The sequence below is a fragment of the Oryzias latipes genome, chromosome 2 (genome assembly GCF_053564925.1).
Source record: "Oryzias latipes strain Hd-rR chromosome 2, Olatipes_Hd-rR_3.1".
Classification (NCBI taxonomy): Eukaryota; Metazoa; Chordata; class Actinopteri; order Beloniformes; family Adrianichthyidae; genus Oryzias; species Oryzias latipes.
This window is the reverse complement of record NC_136238.1, coordinates 48736989-48755800: the sequence shown is the minus strand read 5'-3', so window position 1 is coordinate 48755800 and position 18812 is coordinate 48736989. Positions and strand designations below refer to the sequence as shown.

At 42.0% G+C, this 18812-nt stretch overlaps 2 protein-coding genes and 1 long non-coding RNA gene across 9 annotated transcripts in view; 1 reads left to right on the top strand and 2 right to left on the bottom strand.

Moving 5' to 3' along the window:
• LOC144988997 (NLR family CARD domain-containing protein 3-like) overlaps positions 1–18812 on the bottom strand; it is a 273480-nt gene that overhangs the window by 178025 nt on the left and 76643 nt on the right. The gene's annotated exons all lie outside the window — the stretch shown is intronic.
• Positions 3444–5821, bottom strand: LOC144981300 (uncharacterized). Of its 3 annotated transcripts, none has more exons than XR_013653630.1 (4): positions 5616–5821; positions 4233–4297; positions 3973–4128; positions 3444–3866 (listed from the first exon to the last, which is right to left on the bottom strand). It is a non-coding gene; the product is annotated as an uncharacterized LOC144981300 (long non-coding RNA). The 3 variants fall into 3 exon arrangements; XR_002874993.2 differs by lacking the exon at positions 5616–5821 and adding an exon at positions 4601–5496; XR_013653629.1 differs by lacking the exon at positions 5616–5821 and having other exon boundaries at positions 4233–4395.
• The window catches only part of LOC144989034 (NLR family CARD domain-containing protein 3-like), a 242440-nt gene continuing 237867 nt past the window's right edge, over positions 14240–18812 (top strand). Inside the window, exons 1-3 of one of the 3 annotated variants that reach the window (XM_078940755.1) lie at positions 14240–14397; positions 15311–15448; positions 15531–15647. In XM_078940755.1, coding sequence (XP_078796881.1) covers positions 15363–15448; positions 15531–15647 — 203 coding nt within the window. In that variant the 5' untranslated portion in view covers positions 14240–14397; positions 15311–15362. Of the gene's footprint in view, positions 14398–14702; positions 14879–15310; positions 15449–15530; positions 15648–18812 lie in introns of all 3 variants that reach the window. The other 2 variants (XM_078940751.1, XM_078940747.1) reach the window with 2 other exon arrangements.

The window sequence follows — 18812 nt, the reverse complement described above, 5'->3', positions numbered from 1 at the left end:
TCACCGATGCAGTCCTAGAAATGCAGAGGGAAGTCAGTAGTTCAATCAGAGAGGTGGCCAAGGAGTTGGGCGAAATCAAGATCGCCCTGACTGAAATAAACTGCACGATGAGGGAATTCTTAAATAAATAATATTTTCCACACCTCTTTTTCTTTATAAGCGACGCATCACTTCCAAACGCTGGCGCACAGCAGCAGCAAATGGCTCAAATGCGTGGGGATGGGGTTCAGGGTCGGGGCCAACACAGCAATCAGTGCCAGGGGGTAGAGGCACGTTTTTAAGCTGTGCCACATTGTGTAGCACAGCACATGCCAACACGATTTGGCACACACTGTCACTTTCACGTGTTTCTTCCATCTGCCGACGGTGTCGCCATTTCTCATTTCACCCGTTTTTGTGCGTACGCCTGGGTCAGAGCTTGCGTGGAGGACCGCACATTTTCCCGTCAAGTTTGCTTTTTATAAATCTCAACTATTGCGTAGAGAGTGGCGTACGCCTTCTTTTGTGCGTATGCAACGTTTATAAATGAGGCCCCTGGTCTGTGACTCGGCCACTGTATGTGGGACCCATGTAGTATAACTTACATGGGTTCCACATGAAGAGCCCTCATGGGCTAACCATATAGGCCCGCCGAAGGATCTAGGTGGGTGAAGAAGACCTGGTCTGTAACTGGGCCACTGTATGTAGGACCCATGTGGAATAACTTACATGGGTCCCAAATGAGGAGCCCTCATGGGCTAACCAAATAGGCTCAATAAAGGATCTAGGTGGGCGAAGAAGACCTGGTCTGTAACTGGGACACTGTATGTAGGGCCCATGTGGTATAACTTACATGGGTTCCACATGAAGAGCCCTCATGGGCTAACCATATAGGCCCAATAAAGAGTATAGGTGGGCGAAGAAGACCTGGTCTGTAACTCGGCCACTGTATGTGGGACCCATGTAGTATAACTTACATGGGTTCCACATGAAGAGCCCTCATGGGCTAACCATATAGGCCCGCCAAAGGATCTAGGTGGGTGAAGAAGACCTGGTCTGTAACTGGGCCACTGTATGTAGGACCCATGTGGTATGTCTTACATTGGTCCCACATGAGGAGCCCTCATGGGCTAACCATATAGGCCCAATAAAGAGAATAGGTGGGCGAAGTAGACCTGGTCTGTAACTCGGCCACTGTATGTGGGACCCATGTAGTATAACTTACATGGGTTCCACATGAAGAGCCCTCATGGGCTAACCATATAGGCCCAATAAAGGGTCTAGGTGGGCAAAGAAGACCTGGTCTGTAACTGGGCCACTGTATGTAGGACCCACATGGTTTGCTACAAATGAGTACCACATTAATAGTGCTAATGGGTTAACCATATAGGCAGGTATTTTAAAAGGTTATTTTTGTCCACTAGACATATGCTTAAAATCCAAGAAGATGAGTAAAATGACAGAACCCCCCCCTGAAGACTCTTTCCAAATTGAATATGAATCACAGCCTTTTTAGTTCTGATCAGTCCATCTGTTAACACTGGCTAAATTGATGAACCACAAATAGACGTACATTTTAATATTTTACCATGTTTTACCCAGAGCAACCTGCATTTGCAATATTGGACAATTATGACATTTATTTTTTCCTGTCCAGAGTTTTGGTAGTTTGTAGAGGAAGTGCTGAGATTTTAAGGATGTAGCAGTAACCAATTAGATACAAGTAGGGTGACCACTTGTCCCACTTTTGGCACCATACAGCCATCTAGTCTTCTGTCTGGCTTTCCTATTTATTAAAAATATTCACTTTTTTCATTGGTGCTCAGTGGATCCAACAGAGATTCAAGTTTTTAACGACACAGTTTAAAATGAAGTGGTAACTTTGTTTGAACATAACACATTTGTTGTGTTGCTGTCCTATTCAGAACAAGCCTGGCTTCAAGGTTCAAGGTTTTTTTATTGGCCATGTATGCATGTGCAGTCAATACTTAGGGGTGCAAAGGTCTCAAGGTAACATTTTGAAAAAGAAGAATCATTGTAAAGTTTAAACAATAAGATCAAAGAAATGTACAATCTGGTAAATGTACATAAGCATACAAGAGAGCTAGAGAGTGCAAGAACAAAAGAATAGAGGGAGATATACACTAATTTGGAGCACATTTTTTAATGACACCCAGCCAGCAAAGCCAAGTGGGCCCCATATGGTTTAAAGATGGGCAGAAAATGTGGGCCCCAAATGGTTTTGTCCGCAGTTTCCATGGTGGCCCCAACTGTGTCTGCCCGCATAGGCTTGAAGTGGGTGCTGAGTGGGTGTCAGTTAGGCCCCAAGTGGGTAAATAATATTAGAACCCATGTAGGGCCCATATATTTGCCCATGTGGGCTGGAAGTGGGATAAAAACAGGGCCCATGTGGGTCCCAACTGGGTAAACTACCCAAGACCCACTTTGGCCCCACTAATGTGTCTATCAGTATCCTATATGGGTTGTATGTGGGACCTAAATGGGCTTTAATGTGGGCTATAAGTGGGTTTGTCCGCAGTTTCCGTGGTGGCCCCAACTGTGTATGCCCGCATAGGCTTGAAGTGGGTGCTGAGTGGGTGTCAGTTAGGCCCCAAGTGGGTAAATAATATTAGAACCCATGTAGGGCCCATATATTTGCCCATGTGGGCTGGAAGTGGGATAAAAACAGGGCCCATGTGGGTCCCAACTGGGTAAACTACCCAAGACCCACTTTGGCCCCACTAATGTGTCTATCAGTATCACATATGGGTTGTATGTGGGACCTAAATGGGCTTTAATGTGGGCTATAAGTGGGTTTGTCCGCAGTTTCCGTGGTGGCCCCAACTGTGTATGCCCGCATAGGCTTGAAGTGGGTGCTGAGTGTATTTCCTGTAGGTCACAAGTGGGTAAGTAGCATTAGAACTGACATTGGGCCCATATTTTCACCCCTGTGGGTTAGAAGTGGGATTAAAACAGGACCCATATGGGTCCCAACTGGGAAAAGTACACAAGACCCACGTTGGCCCCACTAATATGTCTATCAGTATTGCATATGGGTTTTATGTGGGACCTAAATGGGCTATAATGTGGGCTATGAGTGGGTTTGTCCGCAGTTTCCATGGTGGCCCCAACTGTGTGTGCCCACATGGGCTTGAAGTGGGTGGTCAGTGGGTTTCCTGTAGGCCCCTGTGGGCTGGAAGTATGACTGAAACAGGGCCCCACTTAAGCATCAATTAGAATTGCATATTGGGTTAATGTGGGACCTAAATAAGCCACCATGTGGGCCATGAGTGGGTTTGTGCAGTGTTGCCATTGAGGTCCCACCTGTGTTTTCCTACAGTGCTATATACCAGTGAACCATTATAGGGTCTTCTTTTCCATCTAGCTTTCCTAAAACCCAAATGAGAAGATTCTGTAAAATCCCACTGTTTCACAACATAATTTTCCAAATGACGTCAACAAAATGCTTTTAAAATGTTTCAATTTAATAAAAGAAAATAAATTATCCTGATCCTGCATTGTGAAAACGAGATACAAGACCATGGCAAGGTCACCCAAAGGTTTAACAGATAACACACAGGATCTAACATACAACAGTTACTTAATAAAATAAAGAACTACTTCACTTGGTACAGTACAATATGAACAACCTTAATGTGTGCCAATTATGTGACGAAAAAATAAATAAATCCAGTAAAACAAAATACTCATAGCATCCTTGACGGTTCCTGAGAACAAGCTCCATCGGCTTGATATTCAAGCTCTCTTTGAGTCCTTATAGCTCGGTTTCCTCCCCTGTCACGAGCTCCAACAAACCATTTGGAGAGGCCCTTCTCCACTTCCTTTAGTGGGACTGGTTGGGTGATGTCATTTTTTCTTCACTGCCCCTAAAAAGAAATCACAAAAAACAAAGTATTCATTTTAGCCTGGGATTAAACTTACTAAATCATTTGTCAGTGATGAATATAAATTAATAAATTCAACTCTAATTACCATAGAAGACATCAAAAAGACGCAGTTAGCAGAATTTATTCTCTCCATGACGTCCAAACAGGTTATATTGCAGAGCCAACTCATTGGACATGAGGAAGCCCATCATTCTTCTGGTTGCATCGTCCAAGAGTCCCCAATTACTCCAACCACAGCAACCTTTTTAAATAGAGAAAATATCACAAGATAGAAAGATGCAGTTAAACGTTAACAGCTTAATTACATATATAAATAATAAAATAAAACTTTAAGTATAAACTTACAACTGCTGACATGAAATCTATATCGGCGAGTCTGTCACGACAACTTGAGTGAAGCTGCAGGTGACCTGACCAACACAAGGGACAAAACAACTAAACTCTGAAATAACCATTCCCTGAAGCAAGTGTTCAAGTAACTCTAGGATGATAAATAAAATTACGTTTACTCTAAATATATATATATATATATATATATATATATATATATATATATATATATATATATATATATATATATATATATATATATATATATATATTAAGCATAATTAAAACTATTAAATACTTCCAGAAACTCAATACAGGGGCCTATACCCTGTTATTTCTAAGCCCTTAATAGTAAGCAACATCCATATATATGATAATATTACCTTTGGCACACACACAAAAGGATTTTTTTGATTAAATATTGGTTATTATCCTGCGTTTTTTTCCAAACTGGAAATAACAGGACTCATCCTCTGAGTCACCGGCTTTCGCTCTGTGTGTGTGACGTCAATCTCGGCAGATGGAGTCGGCCTCGGCAGCGTGTCTGCGTTTCTCCCAGGAAAACAAAAAAACATTCAAACTTCTGCAAAGATGGATGTGCATATTGTGCATATAAAAATAAAGCGCTTTTGACAAACATTTTTGCTCTGCGGAGAAAGTGGGTGTGTGTCTGTGGGCGGTGCCGGCAGCGCAGACTCTCATGAACGGGACCGTTCTCAATAATGTGTTCTTCACGTCAGCTCATGAGAAGAACCCGCTCGATTTTAGAGGAATACTCGCGAATGGGTCGAAATACCGCTTAGGTGTCATTTTGTGAGGAATCAACATTATAATACACTAAAAAGCTAAAACAAAAAAGATTTAGCATTTTATGGATCTAAACTCGCCGCTGGACTGATTAGTATTCATTCATTTTTACCGAGAAATTCCGGTCATTTTTCAAAATAAGATCATTCAGACTCATAATAAAACGAACTAAAAAAACATTTCACACAAAACCTGGCCAAATTATATATGGCCAAAACAAGTTATCCCCGCAAGATCCAAATAGAAACCACTAAATTGGACGGAAACCCGCCGAATCTGGCAACTCTGTTACTAGGATGCGCTTCCTTGTTTGACGCCTCGGTGAAACGCCGACACACACTGGCTGGATGATCGGTGACGCGACCCACCAGTACTTGTCATCATGTCTGCAAATAAACCTGCTGCACGTGGAAACTAGTCGTCTGCCCGTTTGTGACACCGGCTTCTTTCAAATGCAAAAGCCGCTGTAACGTGGATGGATTCAACTGCAGGACAGAACAACACTCTCGAGCTGCGCATGCTTTTATGAACCACATTTATCATCGCCAGTTAGAGCTGTAAACAAAACACAAAACCAAAAAGGTATCTTACCTTGATATCAATAAATGGCCTGGATGAACGGTGCGACAGAAGTGCAGAATCTCCTTGCGTTGACGGACCAGGACGACTGACTGAATCCGTATCAGGAAATGAGCGGGAGATTCAAAACGCAGCAACCGTCCAATCAGCAACGCCTGCTTACCACTTTGAACTCCTTAAACCACCCTGCTTGCCCTTTGAGAAAAATTAAAACTTTAATTCTATTTTTTTTTTTCACTTTTCAACAGTCAAAATGGGTTTTTGTAATAAGGCAGGTTTCTACTCCAATAAAAAAGTCATTTTATTTACATATTAAAATTTTCTATAAAAACTAGACTAAACCAATCCAGCATATGAACACATTTTATTTCAGTAGTAGTGTCAGGTAAGTTTGCATGACAGATGTTAAACTATTTTTGTAAGCTAACACAAGTAAAAGAAAAAATAGCAAATTGCTCTTTATGCTCATTGTGATTAAATGGTAAATGGCGTATACTTATATAGCACTTTTTACCTTCTTTCGAAGGCCCAAAGCGCTTTACAGTCACAGGTCCATTCACCCATTCACACACACGTGGCGGCTCCGCTGCCGAACACTGGCGCCAACCTCCCACCAGAGGCAAGGTGGGGTTCAGGGTCTTGCCCAAGGACACTGCGACACATGGGCATGCAAGGCGGGAATCATACCTGCAATCTTACGATCATGGGTCGACTGCCCTACCGCTGCACCACCGCCGCCCCATATTAGTGCAAAGGTGTTACTACGAAGGGGAATATTCTGCTGTGTTCCAACCAATTTCACATTTAAATACTTCCAACATAATTCCAAAAAAAATTAATTAAAATTGCATGCACTAAATTAGATGAACTAAGGGAATTATTAGATATTCACCTCACCCAGCTCACTCTGTTAAAACAGAAACACTGCAAAGCGTGAGACACAGCGCAGAGGACAGCATCATGACACATTCACCTTTCCCACAGCTAGACTGCCACAGTTAAAATAATGTCAAAAATTAATAACTGAAATGCAACCAAAGACCACCATCCAAATAAATGTCTAATAACTTGTAATCTGCAATCTAATTGCCTGCAATTCTTATTCAGCTGGCCTGAGCCCACTGATGGGTTGCAAGTGCCCTTCTGCAGGGCCCTGAGATTAAATCTGTGTTGTTTGTTGATTGCAAGTTACAGGGAATAAAAGTCTTGGTTCATTTTGTATGCACTAAAACTGGGTGGATTGAAAAAGGTTAAAAACTGCTGTGTTTCACAAAACATACTGTATATAGCATTAGTTTTCTGTGTTTTAGAATTTAAGTTAGGGTATAGTAGGTGTAGGTACCAAAACTATTCAGCCTGCAATTACCGTTGGAGGTCCTTCAGGGTCCTGGGACTAATGCTGACGTCACATTTTTTTTAATGGCTGTCCGTTGGTCCGGTGACGTGTCAGATTGTGATAGGACAAATTACAATACTGGTAAATGGTAAATGTCGTACACGGATACAGAGCTTTTCTACCTTCCTTGAAGGCCCAAAGTGCTTTACAGTCATAATTCCATTCACCCTTTCACACACACATTCACAGACTGGTGGTGGCTCCGCTGCCGAACACTTGCGTCAACCTTAAAAAACAGAGTTAAGGTGGGGTTCAGTGTCTTGCCCAAGGACATTTCGACACATGAGCGGAGCACAATGATTCCTCTTTTTCAAAACGTTACCTTGAGACCTTTGCACCCCTAAGCATTGACTGCATATGCATACATGGCCAATAAAAAAACCTTGAACCTTGAAGCCAGGCTTGTTCTGAATAGGACAGCAACACAACAAATGTGTTATGTTCAAACAAAGTTACCACTTCATCTTAAACTGTGTCGTTAAAAACTTGAATCTGTGTTGGATCCACTGAGCACCAATGAAAAAAGTAAATATTTTTAATAAATAGGAAAGCCAGACAGAAGACTAGATGGTTGTATGGTGCCAAAATTGGGACAAGTGGTCACCCTACTTGTATCTAATTGCTTACTGCTACATCCTCAAAATCTCAGCACTTCCTCTACAAACTACCAAAACTCTGGACAGGAAAAAATAAATGTCATAATTGTCCAATATTGCAAATGCAGGTTGGTCTGGGTAAAACATGGTAAAATATTAAAATGTATGTCTATTTGTGGTTCATCAATTTAGCCGGTGTTAACAGCTGGACTGATGAGAATTAGAAAAGCTGTGATTCATATTCAATTTGGAAAGAGTCTTCAGGGGTTCTGTCATTTTACTCATCTTCTTGGATTTTAAGCATATGTCTAGTAACAGAATACAAAACAACCTTTTAAAATACCTGCCTATATGGTTAACCCATTAGCACTCTTAATGTGGTACTCATTTGTAGCAAACCATGTGGGTCCTACATACAGTGGCCCACTTACAGACCAGGTCTTCTTCGCCCACCTAGATCCTTTATTCAGCCTATATGGTTAGCCCATGAGGGCTCCTCATGTGGGACCCATGTAAGTTATACCACATGGACCCTACATACAGTGGCCCAGTTACAGACCAGGTCTTCTTTGCCCACCCGGGCTCTTTATCAGGCCTATATGGTTAGCCCATGAGGGCTCCTCATGTAGGACCCATGTAAGTTATACCACATGGGCCCTACATACAGTGGCCCAGTTACAGACCAGGTCTTCTTCGCCCACATAGACCCTTTATTGGGGCTATTTGGTTAGCCCATGACGGCTCCACACCTGGGACTCATGTGGGCCAAACCATATGGGTCCCACATACAGTGTCCCAGTTACAGAGCAGGTCTTCTTTGCCCACCCGGGCTCTTTATCAGGCCTATATGGTTAGCCCATGAGGGCTCCTCATGTGGGACCAATGTAACTTATTCCACATGGGTCCTACATACAGTGGCCCAGTTACAGACCAGGTCTTCTTCCCCCACCTAGATCCTTTAGCAGGCCTATATGGTTAGCCCATGAGGGCTCCTCATGTGGGACCCATGTAAGTTATACCACATGGGCCCTACATACAGTGGCCCAGTTACAGACCAGGTCTTCTTTGCCCACCCGGGCTCTTTATCAGGCCTATATGGTTAGCACATGAGGGCTCCTCATGTAGGACCCATGTAACTTATACCACATGGGCCCTACATACAGTGGCCCAGTTACAGAGTAGGTCTTTTTCGCCCACATAGACCCTTTATTGGGCCTATTTGGTTAGCCCATGAGGGCTCCTCATGTGGGACCCATGTAAGTTATACCACATGGGTCCTACATACAGTGGCCCAGTTACAGACCAGGTCTTCTTTACCACCTAGATCATTTAGCGGGCCTATATGGTTAGCCCATGAGGGCTCCACACCTGGGACTCATGTGAGCCAAACCATATGGGTCCCACATACAGTGTCCCAGTTACAGACCAGGTCTTCTTTGCCCACCCGGGCTCTTTATCAGGCATATATGGTTAGCCCATGAGGGCTCCTCATGTGGGACCCATGTAAGTTATTCCACATGGGTCTTACATGCAGTGGCCCAGTTACAGACCAGGTTTTCTTTGCCCACCTAGATCCTTTAGCGGGCCTATATGGTTAGCCCATGAGGGCTCCACACGTTGGACTCATGTAGGCCAAACCATATGGGTCCCACATACAGTGTCCCAGTTACAGCCCAAGTCTTTATGGCCCAGATGCAACCCATATGGGCCTTACTTGGCTGACCTACATGGGTTCTAGCCCACATGGTTCCTTTGTAGGGCCCTAACAGGTAACCCATGTGGGGGGCCAATGTGGGGCCAATGTAGGCAAAACCTAATGGGGCCTTCAAAGTTTACCCAAAATAAACCCATGCCCAGTCAGTACCCACATAGCCCACCTCTTTCCCAGTTGGGGCCCACGTGACATTGCTGGCTGGGTATTTGCAATATTTGGGCCTACTTCAGTTTTGGTCATGATAGACCAAACAAGAGATTTTTCCTCTGCAACGTTGTTGTTGTTGTAGGGCAGGTAGCATTCGAATTTAGAAAACATGCATCTAGCTATGCGATATTACCCTTTTCTTTGTCTCTTTTCTCCTCTTCTTCTCTTTTCTTTCCTAATTGGGCACCAGCTTTGACCTTTTTTCTCCATATTTCAGATGTTTTTGCATTTAGCATAAATGTCCTGACATAGGTATCAAGTCTGTCGACTAAACCAACTGTCATCTAAGTGAAGATTTTTTTTTTGTTTTCCCATTTTTTATTTGGGCATTTCACACAAAAATAACCAAAAAAGCATGATTTTTTTTATACCTTTTTTTTTACCTGCAGCCCCCCCCCGTTCGTCAAACATTTCCAGCAGGAGCGCGTGCAGCTGCACCCAGGGGCGCCAATTCGTTACATGGCGGCGCAATTTTTATTTTTATTTTTTCATCAAGCACTGAGCCGCGGCCCACGATCGTTGCCCCCCTGGAAGAAGATCCAGCCAGGTTTGCGCATGCGTTTTGCCGCTCAGCCTGCACCCTTCACCCCGCGCCCCCTCCCTTCTCCTTCTTCACCCCGCGCCCCCTCCCTTCTCCTTCTTCACCCCGCGCCCCCTCCCTTCTCCTTCTCACACACATTTGCGTCTACTTCTCAAAGACAGGAGGGAGCGCAGCTGCGGGGCGGGGGCGCCGCTAGGTTTCAGGCTGTTACAAACTCTGTGATATAAGTGAACCAATAGTGGTGCATAAAGTATTTTACAAGAGCTGAGCCGCTGGCGCCGCCCCTCCGTCATTTTTCCGCCCCGGGCGATCGCCCGTATGGCCCGTGCCTAAAACCGCTACTGCCCGCTCAACTTCCCGATGCCAATGACAGTACAATCATCATACATTCATACAATAACTAATCAAACTTGGGATAATTGGACATATTAATAAATATTGCTTGAAAGGGAGTGGAAGTAAGGGAACATATGTAATCCCACCCCGTTATACTATTACCATTTTATTACATAATTTATCATTATCCAGTTATTTTATCAGACAGAATTAAGAATCTTGAAATATCAAAAAAGCACATGACAAAAATGAATTACTTAAATTGTTTTGTAAAAAATAACTTTTACAAATCAACATGGCAATTCAGTATCCAAAATATATGCAGATTATGTTACTTATAAAAGTCATTGATATGATTCAAAAATAATACTATATCAGTAAAATAGACACAACACTGTTTCAGGAATTTTCATAGCAAAATTTGATCAAGTATCAAAAGTTAAAAATATGTGCAAAATTATGCTACATTAGGAAAATATTATGAATCAATTTATCAATTTTTTTGGAGCAAGTGAAGTAGTATCATTAAAAGTCAATCATTTTAACCATTTTCAATAATTGATTAATCATTTATTTTATTATTGTTTTTGGATTTTTTTTTTAATTTATTTTTTATAATGAAGTACTGTAAGGGAAAATAAAAAGGGTCCATATTCTGTCGAATGGCCAAGGTTGGTATTTCTTCTTCTGCTGATAACAGCCGTTCTTCTGGTTTTAAACAGAGTTTATAGTTCTCTTCGATGTTATGTCTGCAGACATTAGATTAATGTCCATATCCTTCTTCAGCTGATATCAGCGACGAGGTCAAGTTGTCTGCAGGTCAGAACTCTGCTGAGAGTCAAGGTCCATTAGACTTTTGGAGAAAGTGTTGAATCCAGGCGTCATATTTCTTGAAATTATTTGGCTCTTTGATTTATTACTGCATGTTGTTTCAGACGTCCGTAACCAAGCACTTCTCAAAATCCTTCATGGTGTTCACAACCAGAACCTTGGACCGGTCCGGTGGACTGAGTGGTTTGACGTAAATCCTGCAGCCTTTAACCCAAGTGTTCTCAATCTGCTTACGCTTCCTGAGAAGCCTGGCATGTTTTGCGATTTCAGCATTCCTTCTGGTCGGATGGTTGTTCAGATAAGCAGCAGATCCTTTCAGATTTTTACGTTGATTCATCAGAGCTAGCTTGTGTTTTTGATTAACAAACCTGATGAGGATCGCTAGTTTATCCGTCTCCGTATTCTAACAAAACTGGGATAATCCTGGGGCCTGTTTCAGAAAGGAGGTTCAACCAACTCTGAGGTTAAACTTGAACTCTGAGTTGGTCAATTGAGAGATTAACAACTCTGAGTTTTCTGTTTCAGAGAAGCTGATCGGAGTTAGGTCAATCAACTCTGAGTGGACTGATTCGGAGGTGAGCGTGCGCACCGCGACTATAAGAAGCCATTATCAATGGAGCGCAGATATCACGAGTCACCATGGCAACCGTGAAAAAAAGAGGTCTGCGTATTTTTCGCCAGCTGAACTTGACGTGCTGCTGCAGAGTTACAGTGAATATGAGCACATATTCCAGAAGAAAAGCAACACCGCTGCATCTGCAAAACAGAGACAGTTAGCGTGGAAAACATAGCTGCTCAAGTTAATGCGTAAGTTTGCATTTAAATCATTGTTATAAAATATTGACTGTAATAACTTTTTAAATAGCGTAAGGAGTGAAATACAAAATGGGGATATTTAGGTGTACTTTTGAAGTGTTATTCCTGGTGTAAATGCATGAAATGCTGCATAGAGTACAGAACCAATCTGGGGAAAAATGCATTTAACGTCGGTAATGTTTAGAGGACTTTTTTGTTAACATTCCCCTCTTGCAAACGTTGGTCAGTTTAATATTAATACATGCAATTGTGTTTTTAAAAATGAACTTTTGTCTACCCTTGTATTGATCAAGTGGTATAGGTTTATATGGGATTAAGAAAGTAAGCAGTGCTAGAAAATTGTGTTTCCAAAAAGTAATTGTTACATTAATCTAGTTCAATGTCCCTGATTTCATTTTCATGTAAATGCAATCCTGCAGGAATTAAAAGAACATGGCAGCAGCTAAAAATGAAGTATAAGAACATAATTCAATCAGGTCAAATGTGAGCATGTCATGGATGTAGGCTTTGTTGACAATATTTGACATATGAAACATCTACATAGCAATATCTAATGTTGTTTTCATTGTATATATGTAATTGACTGCAACGAAAAACGGTAACGCTCAAACAAAAACGTATGGGGAAATGACAAAAATCGAGTCTAGGTCTCAAAATCCTCGTACGACGTAAATGTAATTCTCTACGAATTAATGCAGCCTCCTCGTCTATTGGGTCCTCCAAAAAAGGACAAGCCATTCTTGTCACTTAGACCGTCTCTGTGTGACGGAAATGTGGGCAAAGAAGGTTAAAGCGAAACATACTGCTTCGTCTTTAAAAAGGGGAGGGGACCGGCAGAAACTTTGAGTTTAGAGAATAAAACCTGCTCCCGACCAGGTTAGGTTCACAGCATAAGTAACCATGGACACTGACTCTGAGTATAAGTTACCTCTCTTTCAGAAACGGGTTTGACTTACTCTGCTTTCTCTGGTTTAACAAACCTCCCATTCTGAAACAGAAAACCCAGGGTTTCCCTGATTTCAGGGTTAACGCACTCAGAGTTTACACTTAACCTCCTTTCTGAAACAGGCCCCTGGTCCCACACAACACCGCAGTGCAGTTACTAACCTGCTAACAGAGACCAATCCTCAGAGGATCCCAGCTGTCTGGAGGTGACGCCTCCTCCTGCCCCTGAAGGAGCAGCAGAGAGGAAGAGGAGCAGCTGAGGGTTCTGCTCCTGTGCAGAGTGAAGCTCCCACACAGACTCTGCTGGGGGCGGAGCTAATGCTCAGGTGTCCTGTGGGCGTGTCGGCAGGTGAAGGACTGCAGTCACAGAAAGGTGCAGCAGCTGACCTTTGACCTCTGAGCGGCTCTGATCTGCTCTAACAGAGATTAGATTAGATTCAGCTTTATTGTCGTTACACATAAACAGATACAAGGAAACTAAATGCAGTTTGTGTTTAACCAAAGTACAACAAGCAGTAAAGTGAAGGATAGAAACATGTGATAAATAGAAGTTCAAGATGCAAATAAATATGAGTTAGATATGAAAACAATATACAAGGTAGTTCTACTATAAGCAGTTCTGTCCAGATTTCCAGGTTGTTTGATTAGAAATGTACAGGAATACTATATATTTGCATTTAGGGGTGAGTGCATTTACAGTGTAATCTATTACATACATGTGCAAAGGAGACAAAACTGTTCCTCAGTCTGCTGTGGGTGGGACCGGCTGATGACCTGCTGTTGCCATGGAAACAGACTTTGGAACAAAGAAGCTGCAAATAAATCTGGTTTCTTCCTGCAGGGTTTGTCTGTCAGACCTTCATCAGGCAGAAGAGTCCAGAACCAGATTCTAAATCCTGAAGGTCTTTTTCACAAACACAAACCCTGATAGAGAATCTCAAACATCTGACTTTCAGAGACGCTTCAGGAATCCTGTTGGAGGAGTTTTGGGACAAAGAAGAGAAAATGAGAAGAAAATAGAAATGATGGGAAATGGAAACAGGTTTAAAAGGGGTTTTTTTTTCTGATCCAGTTCCCTCAGACTTCCATCATCATGTGATGTTTGGAGAAACAGGAAGAGAAAAAACTCCAAATCTGTTGATGTTTTCCAGAAGAAAACAATCAAATCATAAATCCAGTCAATGATTAAACATCAACCAATCATCAGTTGACTGCAGAACAGAATAATCCACTTTATGATCTCCTTCAGGATCAGACCGTGTCCTTCAGGTCCAAAGTCCACAGGAATCTGCTTCCTGATGCATTCAGAACTGGTTTGAAACTGGAGCTGGTTGGACTTCAGGGACAGAAAGCGGTTCCAAAGATCCAGAGGAAGAAGTCAAAGAAAGAACAGCTGCATTTGTGTCAGAGGGGTGAGTTGATGGAACAGCTGGGATGGAAAGAATGTGGATGTTTGCATTTCAAAGACTTTCAGAAGAAGTTCTTGAATGTTAGGACTCAGCTGGGAGCCTCTTTGTTGGAATCTAAAGGATCCTGGCTGAGATCAGATCAGATTGATCCAACATTAGTTTAGAGTTCTGGATCATGAAGTGATGAAATGATTTGGAGGATTTGAAAAGGAGGATCAATCATCTGAGCTTCAGCTTTATCAGTCCCATTTGACCTGGTTGTGATTTTTCTGTCTTTGGTTCTTTCTTCATCTTTCAACTAAACAAAGAAACAAAGTGAAGATCTTCACCTCTGAAAGGGGAAGATCATGAGATCATCTGCAAACAGACGGAGGCTTTTGGGATCTTCAAACACTGACCTCTGCAGGGCGGAATAGGAAGTGCAGCTTGATGTCTGAATGGAGGAAATGTTTGATCTTCATCAGATGAAATGAGAGGCTCTCATGTGAGGAAGAACATCTGAACAGCTTTGATCTTTTCTGCTGCTTTTGCTCTGATGTTGCTTCAATTCTGCTTTAATACGTTTGGATTTCAACTCACTTCATGGATTTTCTTCAGAGCGGTTCGACTGGATTCTGGAAATGAAGGAAAACAGGTCAAAGGTCAAATGTCAGTGAGGAAACTCTGAGCTCATCCAGATGTTTAGTTTTAGTCCAGAAAACAGCTGAAAAGAGAAGTTGGTTCAGATCCACAAAGTCCTGCAGGAATCAGAGTCCTGATGCTGCTGCAGACAGAACTGATCAGAACATTTGAATTATCATCAGAATGGCAAATAAAGGTTTGATGAAGATGTTGAAGATTGAAAATGAAGCTCCAAAGCAGAAACTTGATCCTGTTGTGATGATGATGATGATGAGGAGGAGGGTTTCCTCTGCAGGTGAAGGAGGAAGGTGTGTGTGAGCTGATGTGGATTCAGAGCATCCAGCAGCATGGATCAGTGGGAAGAGCCACAGGAGGGAGCCCCTCCCTCTAGAAGCAGAGATGGTAACCATGACAACCAGAGCAAAGCGCAGAGGTGAGATGAACATCTCCAACTGTCCATGATCTTCTCCATGTCAGAGCTCAGGACTCACACCAGCAACCTTCATTCTTCACAGGAACCAACCTGGACTTGGATCTGGATCTGGATCTGGATCCAGCTGGGGGTCCTTCAGGAGTGACATGTCAAAGGGTTTACCTCCTGTCTTCGAAGACATCTATCTAGGACTGGAACAGTGAGTGTTTGTCAGAGTTTTTGGAGGCTGGATTCTAGTCCAGATGATCAACAGTTTTCAGATGAAGGACTTGAGGTCTGGTTCAGTTCTGGATCTCTCTGATCAGACTCACTTGGAGCATCATGTGTGTGATGAGATCTTTTCAGTTGAGTCTTCTGAGAGTCTCTGAGAGACATCAGAGATGTTGGAGAAGAAAACATGTTGACTGCTGACTCTGACTGACAGCAGCTCCAGTCTAATGAGAAGAATCACTGCAGACTCCTAGGATTCAGATCGGAAGTGTCCATTTGTTTAAAGCATGAAGCTCCTGAGAAGACTGGAAGGTTAAGTTCATTTGTTCCTCAGGGCCTCCTGTTTCTTTTCTTCTTCTTTTTCTAACTTGTCCTGTCCAACAGCTGAGCAAAAAGATAAGTGCTGAAAGCCTCTTATGTTGGACATATTTTACTTTAACAACAGGGGTTATGAATCTTTTGACACACCAGGTGTATATTTGAATAAACCCCTTTTTTATTTTAGGCTAAACTTTATTCATCTTAATAGGGAATATCAAAGTGGTGATGTTAGAGAAGGGGGGGGTTAAACCATGAAGCAACATAAAGCAACAAGTTGTTGGATGTTTACAATCATAATGGTTATAAGGGGCGGGGCCTGTCTACGCACACACTCAAATGTTATAAACATACCCGTTGAATCAAAAAATGCTCACATACAAACATGTCAACATGTACACATCACCTACTGTTCACGCCCGAATATTTACAGTGGTATGAGAAAGTTTGGGCACCCATGATAATTTTCCAGATTGTCCTTCATAAATCATTGGTTGTTTGAATCATCAATTTCAGTTACATATATCATATAGCAGAAGAACACAGTGATATTTGAGAAGTGAAATGAAGTTTATTGGATTTAAAGAAACTGTGCTATAATTGTTGTTTTATTGATTTGACTACCTTTAGCAATAATTATTGGAATACAAAATTTGTTTTACAAGCTTATTGACTCTTGACCTACATACACATGTGAAGCCAATCATGAGAAGTGGTATTTAAGAGTTTAAGTTTTTCTCCTCTTTGCATCTTCTCTGAAGAATGTTAACATGGGAACCTCAAAATAGCTGTCAGATTACCTAAAAACAAAGATTGTTCAACATCATAGTTTAGATGAAGGATAAAAAAAAAAGCTTAGTTCATTTGCTATATGATATATTTAACTGAAATTGATGATCCGAACAACCAATGATTTATGAAGGAAAATCTTGAAAATTATCAGGGGTGCCCAAACTTTCCCATACCACTGTATGCATTCAGACCAACTAGTTTAAAACACTTCACTCAGTCACACAAACTATTTGTGCAAAGGGGAGATAGCACCTGTGCTCGAGTGGGTCTTTGTGTTCTTTTAAAATGGGTGATGGAATGTAAAAGGAAGGAGGGAGAGTGTCTGGTCATCCCTAAACCAAGACCCCCACCCGCAGGCGCAATCAGACCCCGTAACACCTACACGGTAGCTAATATAGAACAACCGCCACCCAGGCCAGGGCCAGCGGGACCGCCACAGGGCCCCCAAAGCCAAAAGTGCAACCAGGAGAGCAGCCCCCCCAATGCGACCGGAGGGCACAATGCGGGGCCCCAGAAGAGAGCCCACAACTCCAGACGAACCAGGTCCCACCACCACCCAGGAGTTCTGAGCTTCCCCCCACCAGGCACAGGCCAGGCCCTGCCATGGGAAACCCACACCACGTTCCAGACAGCCACCCACCCAGCCAAGGGTTGTTCCAAGACGTACCGAGACAGGGGCCGGCCTCCCCTGCCCAGGAGGAAGACGCCCAAGAAAGGTGGGGGTCCTCAAGGAGTGTTATAAACATGGCCCAACCAGGCTCCCCCACAGTTGGAGTTTGGGTAGTGGCAGTTTTTGATATGGGCGAGGTGGTGGGTCGCCATTTTAGTGGCGGCTGTGTGGGTATCATCAAGAAAAGATAATTAACATTTGATAAAAACTTTCATTTTCACTATGGGTACCTTGCCCATGAGGGAGAGAGTAAGGTTGACCCAGTGGGTTAGATCGTCCTGTATGCTTTTCAGTTATGAGGTGTAATTTGGCTGCACCAGTTCTGATAATTTGGTAAAGAAATAAATACCTAGATATTTGATTTTGCCTGATTTGACTGGTATCGTGAGTCTTTGATCTGCATTACAGTTCAGTGATAATTAAACAGATCTATTCAAATTAATCGAGTATTCTGAGATATAAGAGAATTCATTAAAAATTGCTGCAGTTTCATTTATAGAACATGATTTTTTTTTTTTAAAGTAATACGTCATCTGCATAGAGACTCATTTTATGATGGCTGGGATTGGTTTTCATTCCTTTTATGTTTTCGCTAGAGGCTCCATAAATATAGCAAAAAGAGAAGGAGAAGTGTGGGAAACCCTGTCTGGTTCCTCTTCCAAGAAAAAGACCTGTCTGCCTTTGATGAAACCAGTTTGATCATGATTAATTATGTGAGGGGTTGTTACGGCTGTGGCCGTATTTGGTTTTGTTTGTTCTGTTTTGTGTATTTTTGTACCAGAGTGGGACCTCTGTGTTCTTGTGTATCTTTGTTTGTTTGTGATTATTTACAGGTAGGGATGGGTATCGTTAAGGTTTTAACGATACTACTACTCTTATCGATACTGCTTATCGATCCGGTATTTTAACAGTACTCTTATCGATACTTTTTTGGGACGAAAAATAAATAAATAACAAATTGAGAACATATAGTGTTTTATTTCCTCACTATGCAACAACAGTGTTTTTTTTAACAAAACATTTTACTTTGTACATGAGAATGTTCCAGATGGGATATTTATTTAATTATTTAATTTCATTATTTTTATTCTTTATAACCGTGATATTTCCTTTGATCTTTTGACCATTTTCCACAACCTTGAATAGACTGTTCTGTCTGTCAAACACCTAGGGTTAAGATAAGTTAAGTTAAGTTAAGTTAAATGATGGAAACAAATTCACTTTGATGCAGATTAGTTTCTATTTATTTATTTTTCTTTAAATCCAGTAAACCCAATAAATTGTATTAACTTTTCATATGAGGAATATCATTAGCTATTAATTATCATTTAGTTTTAGGAAGCAGCTGTTAGTTTGTTGCGGGTCTGGAAGATA